The sequence below is a fragment of the Anastrepha ludens genome, chromosome 4 (assembly GCF_028408465.1).
Source record: "Anastrepha ludens isolate Willacy chromosome 4, idAnaLude1.1, whole genome shotgun sequence".
NCBI classification, from domain to species: Eukaryota; Metazoa; Arthropoda; class Insecta; order Diptera; family Tephritidae; genus Anastrepha; species Anastrepha ludens.
In genome coordinates this window covers 29,803,515-29,821,074 of record NC_071500.1, presented here as the reverse complement: position 1 = coordinate 29,821,074, position 17,560 = coordinate 29,803,515, and the positions used below count along the sequence as shown (strand labels likewise).

The 17,560-nt window shown below is 37.7% G+C and overlaps 1 protein-coding gene across 2 annotated transcripts in view; it reads right to left on the bottom strand.

The window, feature by feature from the left end:
• Positions 1-552: 552 nt before the first annotated feature.
• LOC128861410 (cAMP-dependent protein kinase type I regulatory subunit) overlaps positions 553-17,560 on the bottom strand; it is a 93,260-nt gene continuing 76,252 nt past the window's right edge. For both annotated transcript variants that reach the window (XM_054099539.1, XM_054099540.1), the window contains exons 2-6: positions 5,450-5,809; positions 5,157-5,376; positions 4,867-5,021; positions 4,659-4,798; positions 553-1,342 (exon numbers count right to left, since the gene is read on the bottom strand). In XM_054099539.1, coding sequence (XP_053955514.1) covers positions 1,258-1,342; positions 4,659-4,798; positions 4,867-5,021; positions 5,157-5,376; positions 5,450-5,809 — 960 coding nt within the window. In that variant the 3' untranslated portion in view covers positions 553-1,257. The remainder of the gene's footprint in view (positions 1,343-4,658; positions 4,799-4,866; positions 5,022-5,156; positions 5,377-5,449; positions 5,810-17,560) is intronic.

Genomic DNA, 17,560 nt, shown 5'->3' with positions numbered 1-17,560 from the left:
CCGTCAAGAAGATTCGTTCGACTCATGTCAAGTGCTTCGAAAATTGATTCCAACGCATGCAAAAATGTAATATATTAATTTTCATGGGCAATATTTTTAAAAACCAATAACGTCATTTTCGATTACAATTATTTATTTATACTTATCTATCTCAAAACTGAAGTAGCAACCTTTACACTCACATAAAAGTTTAACAATTTAATAGGCTCTGTGGTTTTTCTTGAATTTTTTTAGATTCTTTAATTAAAAAAGGGCGGCAAAGCAAATTAATTTTCTGTTTTATTACCGCAAAATCTAATTGTATAGTACAAGTTTTAAAAACAAAATATTTTTTATTACATAAAATGTATATATTTTGCGCATTGAAAGTCACAAAACCCATCTGTTATCGAATAATGAGACATGTACTATTAACAGCAAATGTTAGTCACACATCTAGATAGATAAGTCAATAAGAATTACAATTATCAATAATAACTGTGCTGACTGCCACCATTCAAATGTTCGAAATACATATGTGTTAGTTCAAAATTTTAAATAAACTCTTAAAAATCTATGAAAATTTCAGTTTAATTGAAAGCAAATCGATTTAACATACATATTGAATTTCTTTAAGGAATAATCAATAAAATACAGAAAATGTTGAGAAATGTACAGTAGCATCGTATTTATAAGATTTTGTCGATCTGGTCTTATCATGTTCACCGCAACGTGGATGTGGATGTTACACTAAAACACTCTAATTCGAAACAGTGCATCATCAAAATTCATGCAAATGATGCACCCTGTTGTTATAAGTTTTTTGTTTTTTTTTTGTGCACATACTGTTAAATGCTCGCAGCTTAGAGTGCAAAGTGTAATTGTTGTTGTTGTTTCTCTAATAATATGAAATCATCCAATATAGGTTGCATAAAGATTTTTTTTCGATACTAAATTTTGTTTGGCTTTTTCCCAAATTGTACAAGTCGGAAATTTCTTACAACAGCCCATCTTTTCATCTCTGCATTTTCTCAGTTTTTGTTTTGATTATTTTAAAAAGTTTATTTCTCTTCTTCTTTACTTCTAATTCTTTTGCATTTTATAGTTTTTTTGTCTTTAATTTAATTAAAGTTTAGTTTTTAATCATTTATTTTATTTTAAACTTCCGTTGATCTAATCTTCCTTCTGCATTAAATGTCTTCTCTATTCATTATTACTCCAAACTAAATGTCATTGCATTCGTACGGTTTCGCTCTATTAATTATGAAAATTGCTCCTTTAAACAGATAATGAAACGAAACTGTTGTACTGCGTAATGTTACGCTTCAAAATGTCGGCGCAGGGTCCCAAGACGCGTTCAAATCTGAGAAAATGGATATTAAATTAAATATTAAATCAATAAAAATATGAAAACCTAGACAGCAGTAAATAAGCATCAAATTATTAAAATCGAAATTCAGACAGCAGTCTCTAGTCATTATTAGGACAACTAATCAGTCGCCGTAGCCGAATGGGTTGGTGCGTGACTACCATTGCGTAGTTGAAATATCGGTATATGAGCTTCAAATAAAACATAGAAACAGTTTTTTCTATGTATTAGCGGTCGCCCTTCAGCAGACAATGGCAAACGTCCAAGTGTTTTCTGCCATGAAAAGGTTCCACATAAAAATCATTTGCCGTTCGGAGTCGTCTTCAAACTGTAGTTCCGTCCATTTGTGGAACAACATCAAAACACACGTCATAAATAGAAGGAGGAGCTCGGCCAAACACCTAACAGACGTGCACGCGCCAATTATTTATTTATTTTTATTTTTTTAATCACTAAAGTGACTGCTGACTGCTTACTGCTATTTGAATTTCGGGATAAATAGTCTTAAAACATCAAAAATTATAAATCTTGTTAATTAAAAATTTCGTCTCAATAATTTCAAATATAATATAATACAGGGTGGGTCATATAGCGTTTGCTTTTTGAACCACCTATTTTTTTGAAAATGGTAACACAAATGACATGTCAAATATGTTCATAATTTACTTAAAGGTTTGACATTTACGAAATGGGACGCTATACGCTCGAACAAAATTGGGAAATATTGAAAACCTATTTCCAAAGTTGTGAGTCTACTTCTTCTTTTCTGATTTTCACATCGGTGGCTACGTCAATAAGCTAAATTGTCGGCTTTGGGGCTCAGAAAATCCACACGTTACTGTAGAGAAGCAAATGCATCTACAACGAGTCACGGTTTGGTGCGGTTTTTGGTCTGGCGGCATCATCGGGCCATTTTTTTTCGAAAATGAGCGAGGAGCTCATGGCGAGCAATACCGCGGCGATACGAGCAGTAAATGGCGAGCGATACCGTGACATGCTCAACGAGTTGTTTCCAAAAATCGAAGAGGATGACATGGACGACATTTGGATTCAACAGGACGGTGCAACTTGTCACACTGCCAAAGTTTTGGATACCGTTTTTGAAAACCAAATAATCAGCCGAAATTCCGATATCATTTGGCCGCCTCGGAGCTGTGATTTAAGCCCATTGGATTATTTTTTGTGGGGAGCCGTTAAGGGCAAATGCTATCGTCCAGAGACGATTGATGCTTTAAAACACGAAATCGAAGTTGCCATTCATGAAATTGGAGCCCAAACTATCGAAAATATGCTTAAAAATTTGGTTGATCGAATGGCCTACTGTAAAGCCAGTCGTGGCAGTCATTTGAACGATATTATTTTTCATTCATAAATGACAATGCTCAATCTTCAAAATAAAAAAAAGTTTGATTAGTTTTTTTTTATAGCCGATTCAAAAAGCAAATTTTACATGGCCCACCCTATATATCAATTTGGAGGTTGTTATAAAGCGTTTTTCAGTAAGAGCGCTTCAACTTTTTTTTTTAATAAAACACAAACGGTTTGACTTTTTTAACTAACTTTTTTTTTATTATCAAGTTTGAACATATACATTTAAGTATGAAATTCGATTTTATTTGCATGATCACCTCGTGCACGTTTCACGAAGTCCAATCGTTGAACCCAATTTTCGACCACTCTTTTGCATAAATCGGCCGAAATTCCAGCAATTTCGCGTTCAATATTGGCTCTGAGCTCACAAATCGTTGCCGGCTTGTTACTGTAGACCAATGACTTCACATAACCCCAAAGAAAATAGTCTAGAGGCGTCAAATCACACGAGCGCGGTGGCCATTCGACCGGTCCATTTCTGGAAATAATGCGCTCATCGAACTTACTCTTCAACAAATCAATTGTAGCGTGTGCTGTGTGGCTTGTGGCCCCGTCTTGAAACCACATGTCGTCTAAGTCCATACCATTCAATTGCGGCCAAAAATAATCGTTTATCATGTCGCGGTATCGATTTCCATTCACAGTAACGTGGCGATCGTTCTCGTCAACGAAAAAATATGGGCCAATTACGCCGCCGGCATGTAAACCGCACCAAACAGTGATTTTTTCGGGATGCAACGATGCCTCATGAATCACGTGTGGATTGCTTTCTGCCCAGTAACGCATATTTTGCTTGTTGACAAAGCCATTGAGCCAAAAGTGAGCTTCATCACTGAAGATGATTTTTTGGAAAATTTATAAATTTTCATAAAAAATTTGCACGATTATTTTCATAAAAAATTTGCACGATTTGCAATCGTTGCTCAAGTGTGTAGCGTTCCATGATGAAATGTATGCTAATGAAGTTTACAAATGACAAGCGAAAAATAAAAAATATTGCGTCGTGCGCCTTCCCTATCGGAAAAAAGTTGAAGCGCACCTATTGAAAAACGCTATATATCTTTGCCCTTCTGCTTACCGTTATCCCTTAACGTAAAAATATTTAAGCAAACATTTAGGCAACACTCGCTAGATGCGCGTTTCTAATAGTATATAGTCTAATGTCAGAATGCTACGCAATCTATTTTTCCAGATCTTAAAGCAGAGGCCGATGTTGCCGACAATGAATTTTTTTTTTTTTTTTTTTTTTTTGAATATGGTGCTAAAGATCGACCGCAAAAATAATAAATTTCTTTTTCCCCAAACTATATTAACTAACTCTTAAATCGCCCGAAATTGCTGCAGCGGTTATCGCGCCAAACAAATGGAGGCACATTTAATAAATAAATATTTCAATAAAAATTCTCAACAACTATCGGGTGCTTTTTTAGGAGTTTGAGAACTTCAAATGAATAGATATATTGTTGGAATGAATTTTTTTTATTATAATCAGGTAGATAATTTCATGACATGTGACTACGAGTTATATCTTCCATTCAATTAGTCCAATTCTTGACTACTTTTTCCTGTAAATTTGGACGTATGGCGTCAATGGCGGCAAAAATTCATTCAGTATGGCGTGATAGCGGTTGCCATTCACCGTAAAGTCAGCTTCTTTCTCATTTCGAAAGAAATAAGGACCTATGATGCCGCCAGTGCTCTATGGATATCTATTTTTTTTAATTAAATTTTGGACGCGTTGTTTTGGCGTTAAACGATTTAATGATGACTTGCCAAACCTTACTGAACAGAAATCTAAACAGTGTTTGCCATACGCGGCTTTCAAACCAAATTTATCGATATTGATTGTTCTTATGCAACTAAAACAAAACACCCGCAGGAGCATTGTGCTTGCATTTCAAATTGATGCAAAATTATATTGTATTGTAAACGCAATTACCTCGCTCTATCCAGTTTAACACACTTCAATGGTCCTCTTGCTACTACAGTGGCTGCTCTTGGGCGGTCTAACAACAAAGCAATCTCGCCGAAATAGTCACTTGGCCCTAAACGTCCAACCTCTGCGGGCTCATCTCCTTGCTATTAATTGCGACATACAGAAATGGTATGAGTCGAAATAATTACTTTTATAAAAGTTAGTCTTTTACCTCAGCTCGTCGTTGGAGCACAACGGCGGTACCATCTAAAATAATATAAAAATCATCACCCGGTTCACCCTGTTTGACAATTGTTTCGCCATCCTCGAAAGACACTGGTTCCAATGCATCGGCCACAGTGAGACGTTCCCATTTGTCAAGACTCTCTGCAAAGTGGTAAAATAAAGAATTTTTAGATCTTTTTGTTTGTAGAACAGAAGCACACACACAATTAAAACTATTAAGAGGTTTACAACTACGAAATGCTAATCCTATAATGTACTATTTCTTTGATAGCTTACCCAAAATTGACACACGCGACAAAAATTCTTCGTACATTTTCCTTTTGCGTATAGTAGAGCCCATCAAAATTCGTCGATAAGAATCGCGATCAATGCCCCATAGTTTGACCTCGGTTTTGGCTCGTACAGTAGCTGCACGAGGTGTTCCATAGATGAGCGCCAGCTCACCGAAACTGCCACCCTCGCCAATTGTTGTCACCAATTCAGCATTCACAAATACCTACAACATAACCACACATACCGTTACATACCTATACTTATAAATCTTCTCCAAAAGACAGTTTTGGTCTCACCTCAACCTCGCCATGGTCAATAACGTAGAAATTATCACCTTCGTCGCCCTGTTGTATAATGTTCTCTCCCATTAAATGGTTCACTGGAAACATAGCATCGAAAATGTCCGAACGCTCATTTTCATCCAAATGCGAAAATAGGACGTTTTTGGCAATAGCCTTGGACAATGCAGCCATTGTTTTGTAATCCTTTGGGACAACTTTCTTCACATAGCTTGTGGCGTCTTCCTCGGTTACGGGCTCGGCTGAGATGCCGCCACGTCGCCGGACTGGTGGGGCGGCCGTTTGTGGCATTGGACTGAGATCCTCGAAATCATCTGGAATGATCACCTGTTTGGTGGCGTCAAGTTTGACCTGTTCCTGTAATAGAACAACAGTAAAGAAATTTATATTTAATTAGAATGTAAATATTTATTGTATAAAAATGTAGAAGTAACAAATCTAAATATGCAAGTAGAATGAATCAATGGCTAAATAATGCTGTAGCGCTTATGTAACTAAATTGTTGATTGCCTTCATTGACCACTCCTGAGTGATTAATCCACTTGGGCAAATATTTAAATTCGACCGTTGTGATGCTATACAGGGGAAAGAAGAAAGGAGAAGGGAAGGAAGAAGGAGTCTTGGGATTAGAGGATGATGGCCATGCACTTAGGACGACGCCGACGGCGGCTGATTTACGCACGTAATTAGCCGCAACAAGTTGCTGATGAACTTCACCAGATGTGTGATATTTAAACTAGCTATATCAGCAGGCGTAGCGAAAAAATGAGAGCCCAGATGTTGAAATCATTGCCAGACGAGAGCAGGGCAGTTGAGAAGAAGGTCTTGAGATGATTCCACCTCGTCCTCAAGACAACTACTGCAGAACGGACTTGAGGCAATCCCAAGTCTCACCGCATGGGCACCTAACGGACAATGTCCGGTAAGGATACCCATCACCGAAAAGTAAATCTTGCCTAAAAAAGAGAGTAGAATTCAAAAATGACACTCTGTGAAAAATATTTTTCGCGCACTGAGGCCGATATTTGGCTTAATGGCTACCTCAGTAAGCAAAATTACCGTAGGAGGACTGAAGAACAACCCGAAGCCATTCAAGAACAGCCATTACATCCTTTAAGAACCACCGGCCTACGCGCTGGAGGAATCATCGGCTCATAAATCTCCAAAGACGTGGCTGGTGCCAATGTAACAGTGAATGACGAACGCTATCGCTCCATGATAAACGACTTCTTGACACCGGAAATTGAATGATCTTCACAATAATTGATTCCAACAAGACGGTGGGGAGTCTTACTTGCCATACAGCCCGTGATTTACTGCGTCATCGTTTCGGGGAGCAATTTACCTCTTGTCTCGCACCAGTTGATTGGTCTCCAAGATTGTGTGATATCACACCTTTGGACTTTTATTTGTGGGGGTATGTTAAGTCCAAATACATACTTTGTGGATAAACCAGCTCGATTGAGGCATTGGAAGCCAACATTACTATAGTTAATCACGAGATGACGACCGAAGTCCTCCAGCGAGTCGCGAATCATTCAACATTGGTGTTTACGGATGGCCGAATTATGGCACAGTTGCGGCTAACTTTAAAAAGATAAATGTCATTAATGGTTCTACACAATAGTAATAAAGATTGTCCAATCAATTTGAATTTTCGTTGTTTTATTTCAATTTTAAATCCGCTACCCCTAAATATTGAATAAGATATAATATGCCACAGGAATACATATACGTTCATACATACAAACATACATCTTGAATTCAGCAAGAAACGTGTACGAAAATTCATCTTGTAACGCAATCACCGAACTTTCAATTTAATCATGACAGCTCAGCCCTACTATCCCAACCGCTTTCTGCTTGAAATTCAACAATGATTTAATTGTGCGACAAATGCTGCAGGATATTACAATACAATAGAACAAAAGTCAAAGCCAAACTGTGCTAGCCAATATATAGCAGAGAGTTCAATTATGCTTTTATGAATTATCGTTAAATTGTAATTTAAAATTGCAATCCAACATCGCAGAGACTTTATATTCGAGGAGCGGAAATTCGACTGTAATTGACTTTCTCGCGGATCTAAAAATCCGAACAAATGGAAAATTGTATTTACGGTCAAACACACTTAAGATTTAGTGGGCAGGCCACTTTTGTAATATAAATGCATGGAATATTGTTATTTTTGCATCATAAGGCACAGGCACATAAAATGTCGTTTGTGTGAAGTAAAGAAAAAAATTAACGAAAATGGCAAAAACAACAGTTTGATCCTCTGGAAAAAGAAGTAGACTTCGAATAGTGACAAAGAAGAATGCGGCAAGCCGTCGTTCAAAATTTCTTAAAGAATTATGAGAAGACATGTTAGTATATCGTTAGTATCGCTTAATTGCGACAGATGGCTCGTGGAAAGAAATGTTCTGAGGGAGCTGGTTGGCGACATCGCGCCCACCAACGTGATCGGCAAGATGCTTGAACACGAGCATAACCAGAAAGCGGTTAAAAGATTCGTTTAAGGCATATACATATATATTTTGGTCCTTGTTCACTCCACTCGGTAGCATAGGGCCTCGACAAGACTCATTCTTGCAGTGGTTTCGTTAATCTCTTTTGCTTTCTGACAGGGTAAATGAATAGCTTGCCGCAAAGGCATATTACTAAAAAAGGAAAAAAGCGAAGCTTCACAGACAGAGGAAGGAGACGATCCTATAGCATGAAGCTGGCTACAAGCATGGTGGACCCAGACGGGGATGAATAGAACTGGGCCTTCCCGAAGTAATGCAGAAAGTAGTTCCGGCAAGGAAGTCTCCCCAGAAGACGAGAAGGGATTGTTTTAGTGCCACACCGCACTATGCAGTAGACGACGGTTGCTGAAAGTGCGAAGGCATTTAACCCTACCTCACCCATAAAAAAAAAAACAGAAATACTTGCGAGCCTGATACTTCTATGCTCTTCAATGAGTATTATAAAGGATTCAATGTAGAGGTGATGTTCGGGTGTAATCAGAAGACAATTGTGTAGCTTTGTATCAGTGCGTTCTACTATTGGTGTTGCCACTGCCAGTCTTTTGCCTGTTGTCTAAAGTGCTGCCAGCTAGTGATTTACGAACTTTGTTCAGACTTTGTACTTTGGTTACGATTTAGCTTGCATACGAACGTATCATCAGTGTCATTGCAAGCCGATATTATCGCAAGATAATTAACAGAATCTGAGGTCAAGGAAATGCTCTTTGATCGCAGGGCGATCACACAACTGTGAGGAGAGAACACCACGCTTCGACCACAGAGATCATTCACAGAATGTCACTACAGGCCAAATGAGAAAGCAGAGTCTTCAATGTCTTCTAAAGACGAGTGAATTGGTGAAGCTGTGGATAAAAAATCAAAGCTTAAATATAATTGGGGTGGAACCTCATTCTCGTACTCAAGTAAGAACTTGTAAGAATTTATTAGGTACTTTATGAGGTTTGCAATTCGACCTCATGGTCCTTTGGTAAGAAATTATTATGAAAAAGAAATGGAAAACCTGATATATTGTTATAAATAGAGGAGAAAATAAGTAGAGGGGGAAGAAAGCACGTTTATGAAAAGAGGGTCTGCTCTCTCGAACGAATAGACTAAACTCACGTTCACCCTCAAAATTGCATCCGCTTTTTTGTTTTTTGGACACATGTTTTGCAGCTATAAATTTGAAAACAAAAATACCAAACGAGCTCGAAGCTCCAAAAGTACTTACTACTACAACTCTCATCATCATTCCTGGCCCCCATTCTGAATAAGCTTATCAGCATGTTTATATAAGTATGCAAGATCTTAAAAAAAACACCGGTAGGCTTTCAGCGGAGTTGTAACTTTGTTGTAGATAGCAGTATCGAAAAACATCAATAGTGGAAAGCTTCAAAATTAAATAATTTTTGTCGACATTTAATTTTTATTGGCCTTCCAGACGTGATTAGAAAACTTGAAGAATCACAACTGTTTCATTTCTATAGACTCCTTCATTTCGTTAATTCTTTTTCCATACAACTTGGAAATTATTTCCACAGTTTTAGTTCAAATTTCAGGTTTATTGTGAAAACAACATTTTTGGGCCAGAATATCTAAAGGATGGATCTAAAGGCTTTGTGGGAGAATCTGTTGCTTAGTGAGTGTATAAAGTAAATTGCAAATATATTTTAATTAAAAGCAATCATTTTGCTTGGTACGACGGAATGTACTCGCTGCCGTCCACAACCAATTAAAGTCATCGTTATGAACGTAAGTAAGCACATAAATACACCAGCGCAGCAGGTGGGCCATTCGGAGGTGTGTGCAATCAGCGATAGGGTTGTTGTTCTCATTGTTATTGTATGCTTTATGGATTCTAGTTATTTACTGTTGGTTATGTGCCTGCGAGACTTAAAATGCGATACAGCTTTTGCACAGATATCAGCACGTATTTCTTTCTAAAGCTTTCAGCAGGCATTTCTCCTGCAGTAGTGTGTACATAATGTAAGTACATGTAAGTATATATGTGTGTATAAGTATATCATAAAAAGAGTATATACAAAAAAATAACTAGAATTTCGTAGCTAATGTTTGAAAATATTTAAAATAAATAAAGCTTTATAGGATAATAAAAACGGCTGAGTAAACAACTCTAATTGATAGAGATAGAAAAAAAAAAAATACTAATAATTTGACGAGTGAAATTGGAGGAGGGAGCTAAGGAAAATCGCATTGCGGTGAATGTATTACATGATTATTCTTAACTTAATATTTCGAAAATTTATTTACCGCACGATCAATCGTTTTTCCCAAACGTTTGAAGTGACAGACAGAAAAAGAAGTGGTCGTCCTCGCGAGGCTCGAAACAGTGCAGCCATAAAAGCCGTTCGAGAAAGAATTCGCAGAAGCCCCCTTAGAAAGCAGAAAATTTTGTCCAGAGAAATGAATGTATCGATCAGATCCATGTCAAGACTAATTAGAGATGATCTCCACATGAAAGCATTCCGTCGCATAACTGGTCATCTTTTGACAACGCGCTTGAAGCAAATTAGACTCGACAGATGTAAGCAGCTTCTTTTCACAGATGAGAAAAATTTCATTGTTTAAGAAGTTTTTAAAACTCTAAAAACACAAAAAATGTTGTTCCAAGGGTTCAGCGTGGTCACCATCCAGCCTCGGTAATGGTGTGGGAGTGTCTTATAAAGGCGTTACATCTCTTCATTTCTGCAGCAAAAGGGGCTAAGACCGGGACATAAGTGTACCAGGACGATGTTTTAGAAGGCGTGGTGAAGCAGTTGAGCAGAACTCTCTTCAACAGAGAGCGTTGTATAGTATCTTTAGGTAAAATTCAGCTCCAGCCCATAAGGCAAGAACCAGCCATCAGTGGCTACAAAACAATATTCTTGGGTTCATAGCCGCAGAAGATTGGTCGTCTGGAAGTGCAGATCTAAATCCATCGGACTACAGTTTGTGGTCAGAATTGGAGGGCATGGCCAGTTGAAGACCTCACAGATGTTGGAAGAGTCTCAAACAATTTCCGAGCAGTGACGCCAATATCCAATGGAAACCGTGCGTGCTGCAATAGCTGAATGGCCTAATCGTTTGAAGGTTTGTGTAAAAGCAAATGGTGACCATTTCGAATGAAAATTCAAATTTTTGTTTTTATTTTGGCGCGAACACCCCTTTTTGGGTGTTTAGGCGAGCTCCTCCTCCTATTTGTGTCGTACGTCTTGTTCCACAAATGGAGGGATCTACAGTTTCAAGCCGACTCCGACCGGCAGATATTTTTATGAGGAGCTTTTTCATGGCAGAAATACACTGGGAGGTTTGCCATTGCCTGTCGATAGGCGACCGCTATTAGATAAAACTTTTTCTTCATTTTCGCGTTTCACAGAGATTCGAACCTATGTACTCTGAATGGTAGTCACGCACCAACCCATTCGGCTACGTGCGGTCGCCGTAAAACTTGTAGTATAGACCATATTTCAAGCGCGACACGAAATTCCACAAACTTTTCTTCACGATGTCATGATTTTTGGAGTTTCTAGAAAAGTGTTTAATATCCAGATTTGTGGTTTTTTTAATTTTAGGATAAGTGCAAGTTTGAAGCGCTAAAGAATTTCGTTGTTTTTTATAATTTATTTTCCCTCTGACGGTGTTGCGTATTTTCTGCATGTAAAAACAATGTCGTGCATTTAAAGTATACCAAAAAGTTACGAATCGCATAAAAAAAACAATGTTCGTCGCCCAGTGAAATGGTCATTGTCAATTTCAATCTGCGGCAGAACGGTGAAAGGACTGGTCGTTAAACTTGTTGTGGCATAATTTATTAACATCGTTTACGACAAGTAATGTATATGTATAATACGTCACGGTTCAACCAGTAAGTCGTAAAACTGTACGCATATAAATCGATATGTTCGTGACTTAAGGTACTTAACAATGTCTGATCATCGCGTTACAGATAATACTAATTAAGCGTTTAATTGTTAGTATAAATACCTCTCCTTCTGCGAATTGTTGGCTATGAATAGGACAACCAACAACAACGTGTTAACAAGCGCTGAAAATTCTCGCAATTTGGGGCACAATTTTGAAGAAATTTTATCGACTTTTTAGGATGCTGCATCTTCATATAGGACATTGTAAGCCATTGTACTATTGACAAAAAAAAATGCATCGGTTATTTCAACAGAGACCAGTGAAGACGACTCTCGCTCGGGCTGGCTGCCCAGTCATGGAAGTAATAGAAGAAAATGTCCAAAATGTAGAAAATGTAGAAAATGACTACTGACTGAAGAAAAAATTAAATTGCAGCGGGATAACTGCAGAATAAAAAAAATGAAATGGAGAGATTTTACTCACACCGCTCGACAAGCAGCGGCAATTGGAGTTTTGTAGACTTTTTATAGTAGTTTGGACGAAATTTCCATCCACATTGTTACCTTTGATAAAATCTGGATTTATCAGCAAGAGCCTAAATCCAAGTAGAAGTCGCTGCAGTGAAAAAAGGGGGAGAAAGTGTAGCCAAAAATTTCAAATTGGAAGTCAGTCAAAGATCCTAAATCCCAGTAAAAGGCGCTGCAGTGAAAAAAGGGGGAGACGTGTAGCAAAGAAATTCAAATTGGAAAAGTCAGCGTCGAGCAGAGAAATGAAATAATGTAGTCATATGCCCTATTAAAAAAATAAAAAAAAAACTATGTCATTAAGGGGTTAGGGGTAGTCAGAATTTTCAAAAAATCGATTTTGTTTTTTTTTGCATTTTCTTGTAGTATAATGTTTTAAAAATATTGTGTAAAAATTTGAAGTGAATCCGACAAATACTTTTCAAGTTATTCAACAATTAACAAAGGGCGCTCGGCCGCTCCGGAGCCGATAGCAAAACTTTAAATGCGTTTTTCTCAAAACTATGTTTTTCAAACTGGTGAACACTGTAACTTAAAAACCGCTACGTAGATTTCAATAAAATTTATACAGCTTTTGAAAAACATAAAAAACTTGTGCTTGATCGAAGGATTTTTTTTTTTTCAAAAATTTCGATTTTTTTTTAACAATTAACTGTTGGTTTTTTCCCGAAAATCTGAAAAATATTTCCTGAGGCCGCCATTTTGTTCATTTTGAAAAAAAAAAAAAGCTTCGATCCGGCTCGAGATTATCTATCAATAAAAATAATTTTTCTCATCCGATTGGTTTTAGATGAATCTGCAAGGACTTGTGATGTTCACCGCAAGGGACTTCTGGAGAAACGGGCTTCACACAAACAGCGATAACTTTTGCAATTATTAATTTTTTTTTTTTTGAAATTTTGGCGAAGTCAAGTTAAAACATGATGTTTTTATGCTATGCTTTTATTTTTGTTAAATAAATTAATTAAGTAGCAAAAAAAAATTCGTGAAAATCATCATTTTTTCGGGCCTCTGACTACCCCTAACCCCTTAACTACTTCAATGGCATACAATTAGCGAGCTATTAAAGCTAGTAGATACTGGTAATTAAATGCATACTATTTATACTTCATTATATTGAATACTATAGTTGCTCTTCTCCATAAATTTAAAATTTAAAACACCCCATATCTTCGTATGCACCCACAATTAAGGCAAAACTTTTACACATTCATTTCCTATTCTCTCTCAAACTACGAGTGCTCGTACACGTACATATGACCGAGAATGCGTTGGTATTTACCTGCAACTGACATTCTCACCACAACTTGAGCTCACATATCATTAACACTCTTGGCGTTGAAAAATGCCGGCATTTTCATACTCACATTCACTGATGAAAATTGCCACAATGCCATTTCGTTTCACCTTAGTTTTTTTCGTCAATTTTGTTTTAGTTTAATTTTCATTTTCTTATAACAAGTTTGAATTTTAGAAATAATAATAAATATGTTGTATTAGATACATTCCATATGGAAATATGACGGCGAATTTGTTCAATTTATAGCACAGTGTTAGTGCCAATATCTTGCGGTGTGAATAATTCTATATTGTACTCAAACATACTCACTCATCAGTATGCGTGTATGTATGTAAACCGATAGCATTCCATATAGTTACATGTGTACATATTAGGGATGCCGATAGTAGCGAATCATTTTATTCCCGGGGTGTGATCCGGGATTCACCTTGTGACATTACTTTTTAACCTTAGCTTGCTAAACTTAAATTAGTGTTACTCTGTCACTAATCATTCGTCTATTCTTCTTCTACTTGATTGGTGCGATAACCGCTTGCACAATTTTGGCCGAATTTAACAAAGCTCACCAGTCGCTTCTTTCTCGTACTAATTGGCGCCAAATGCCTTTCTAGCACAGAGGAGGTATTCCTCTTCCTCTTCCACCACCAGCTGGTACCGCATCGAATACTTTCAGATCCGAACGTTTGAATCCATTCGGACGACTTGACCCAGCCAAAGTAGCCGCTGGATCTTTATTCGCTACGCTATGTCTACGTCGTCGTAAAGCTCATACAGCGCATCGTTCCATCGCTTGCGATACTCGCCGTTGCTAACATGCAAAGGTCCAAAAATTTTCCACAGAATCTTTCTCTCAAACACTCCATGGGACGCCTCATCGGATATTATCATCGTCCAATCTTCTGCGCCATACGATAGCACAAGCATTGTGAGAGTCTTATAAAGTGTTAGCTTTTTTCGCCGTAAATGGAATTTTCTATTCAATTGCCTACTTAGTCAAAAGTAGCACTTGTTGGCAAGAGAGATTTTCCGTTGGATTTTAAGGCTGACATTATTATCGGTGTTAATGCTGGTCTGCGTCTGTGTCTGACGGCGCTGCTGGTATTGAGTAACGTCATTTTGCATAGCATAGCCGTATATACTTAACTTATTTTCGTACGGTCGAATGCAGTCTTGAAATTGACAAAAAAGTGGATTTTGGTCACCAGATCGCGGTCTTTGTTCTCACAGTACAAAAACAATACAAAACATATTTTTTCTACCCTTACGTATAACTACCAGGATTTCCGGTACCTAAAAAACACTGCGATCTCGAGATTGACATCCCTAACATGCACACACCTAGCAAAAGAAACGTCCAGTAGCAAATCTCTCCTCGCAATTTATTTTGCGTTCAACGTGCGTAATGCTCGCCCTTAAACGTGCTTTGATTTATGGATTCTTTAAATTTTGGCAAATGATACACAAACAAATTTGTATGGTTTGCCTCAAAATGTTATGAGGAAATAAAAAGTAGAAGAAAAACAAATAACTAAGGCTAAATTCGGCGCGGACCGAACTGTATATACCAGCGCACATTTTAGTAAAATTCAATTTGAGATTAGTTTTCAATGAATTTTTGGAATCAAGCAACCGACAATTTGGCATATAAAAAGGGGACTTGGTTTTTATCCAATCACACTACGTAATATTTGAGTCGAAGTTAATTGAGGTGGGGTACATATTTGCAATAAGTTAGTTTATTAATTTACTAAGCTTAGTTTTATTAAGTCCTTATCGAAGTTGGCGTAGCACCGCCCATTTTTCAAAACTATTCATGTCTTCTTTCTTTTCATTATTTCTTTCTTCACATTCAGGGCTTCAGAATTAACTGTTCATGCATCGAAAACATCTCGTAAACAATTCCACGAGTTATTGTTGAACAGCCACTTCACCTTGTCTTCATGGACTTTCAAAAAACGCTCTCAAATGCAAAGGAAGCCCTCTGAAACTGATTCAACCCGTTGAAGCACTTGCAGAATGCATGAAAAACTTCCGGCTAACAAAATTAAGAGCAGGAATAAGACAAGGGTGTGTTCTCTCGCATCTGCTTGACTATGCAGACGGTATTTGTCTGCTGTCCCACAACTATGTACCTTAAGATGGCAGAGAAGATCCAAGCAGTAAAAGTATTAGCTGAGAAAGTCGGTCATTCTGCCTTGATATTCAATATTCCAAAAACCAAAGTCATGCGTAAAAGTACGTGAAATACGCAAAAATTCTCAATCTGTGGTATTGAACTGGAAGAAGCACTATATATTTGCCGCGTTATATCGGTGGCTGGCGGTGCGAGCGAGGATATTAAAAGCCGAATAAAGAAGGCAACGGCGGTATTGGACTATCTACAGGCAATTTGGAAAGCATCATACATATCACGACGCACTAAACTTAATTCTGATGTAAATTCCTCTTTACCTTGCGGGTGCGAAACGTGTAATACGACGATAGCCGACAAAAGATTACCACAAGTCTTTACAAAATTACGAGCACTTTTTAAAATATTCTAACCAAAAACCACCTCCAAGCTAAACACATCAGAAGCCAATGAAACTAGAAGTCTGAAAGAGAAAATGGGGTAGAATCGGCCATACACTGCGGAGGAAAAGAGGCGTTATAACAAGGTCCACGATTGACTGGAAGTCTCAAATAGCCGCAGGCGAGAAAAACCAGCGATTACCTGTAGAGAATTGCACCCGTACTATGAGCTTTAGCTGGGATGAAGCTAAGGGATTAGCGCAAAACACACCCTTATGGCAGAAATTCGTTCTGGTTTTATATTCCAACTTGGAACTCTGGGAATCGATGATATTAATGCTTTGAGTTTACCCCATTTATTAATGTTGAATAATTTTTATTCATTTATAATAGAGGATATCTCCTATACCAACCTACTTGGAATAATGCATATGTACTCGTATATGTATGTATACATAGTTGCACCGAAATATATTACTTTTTGCTCGAGCTATCGGACAGTCAGATATGGCTAATCGACACTTCGCCTCATTCTAAACATGTGCCTTTGCAACTATGCTGTTATATAAAGCCGTTATAAAGCGTTTTTCAATACGCAATATTTTTTATTTTTCGCTTGTCATTTGTAATCTTCATTAGTATACATTTCATCATGGAACGCTACACACTTGAGCAACGATTGCAAATCCTGAAAATTTTTTATGAAAATAATCGTTCTGTTGCTGCTACTCTAAGAGCATGATTTTCCAAAAAATCCTCTTCAGTGATGAAGCTCACTTTTGGCTCAATGGCTTTGTCAAAAAACAAAATATGCGTTACTGGGCAGAAAGCAATTCACACGTGATTCATGAGGCACCGTTGCATCCCGAAAAAATCACTGTTTGGTGCGGTTTACATGCCGGCGGCGTAATTGGCGTTGACGGGAACGTTACTGTGAATGGAAATCGATACCGCGACATGATAAACGATTATTTTTGGCCGCAATTGAATGGTATGGACTTAGACGACATGTGGTTTCAACAGGACGGGGCTACAAGCCACACAGCACACGCTACAATTGATTTGTTGAAGAGTAAGTTCGATGAGCGCATTATTTCCAGAAATGGACCGGTCGAATGGCCACCGCGCTCGTGTGATTTGACGCCTCTAGACTATTTTCTTTGGGGTTATGTGAAGTCGTTGGTCTACAGTAACAAGCCGGCGACGATTTGTGAGCTCAGAGCCAATATTGAACGCGAAATTGCTGGAATTTCGGCCGATTTATGCAAAAGAGTGGTCGAAAATTGGGTTCAACGATTGGACTTCGTAAAACGTGCACGAGGTGATCATGCAAATAAAATCGAATTTCATACTTAAATGTATATGTTCAAACTTGATAATAAAAAAAAAGTTAGTTAAAAAA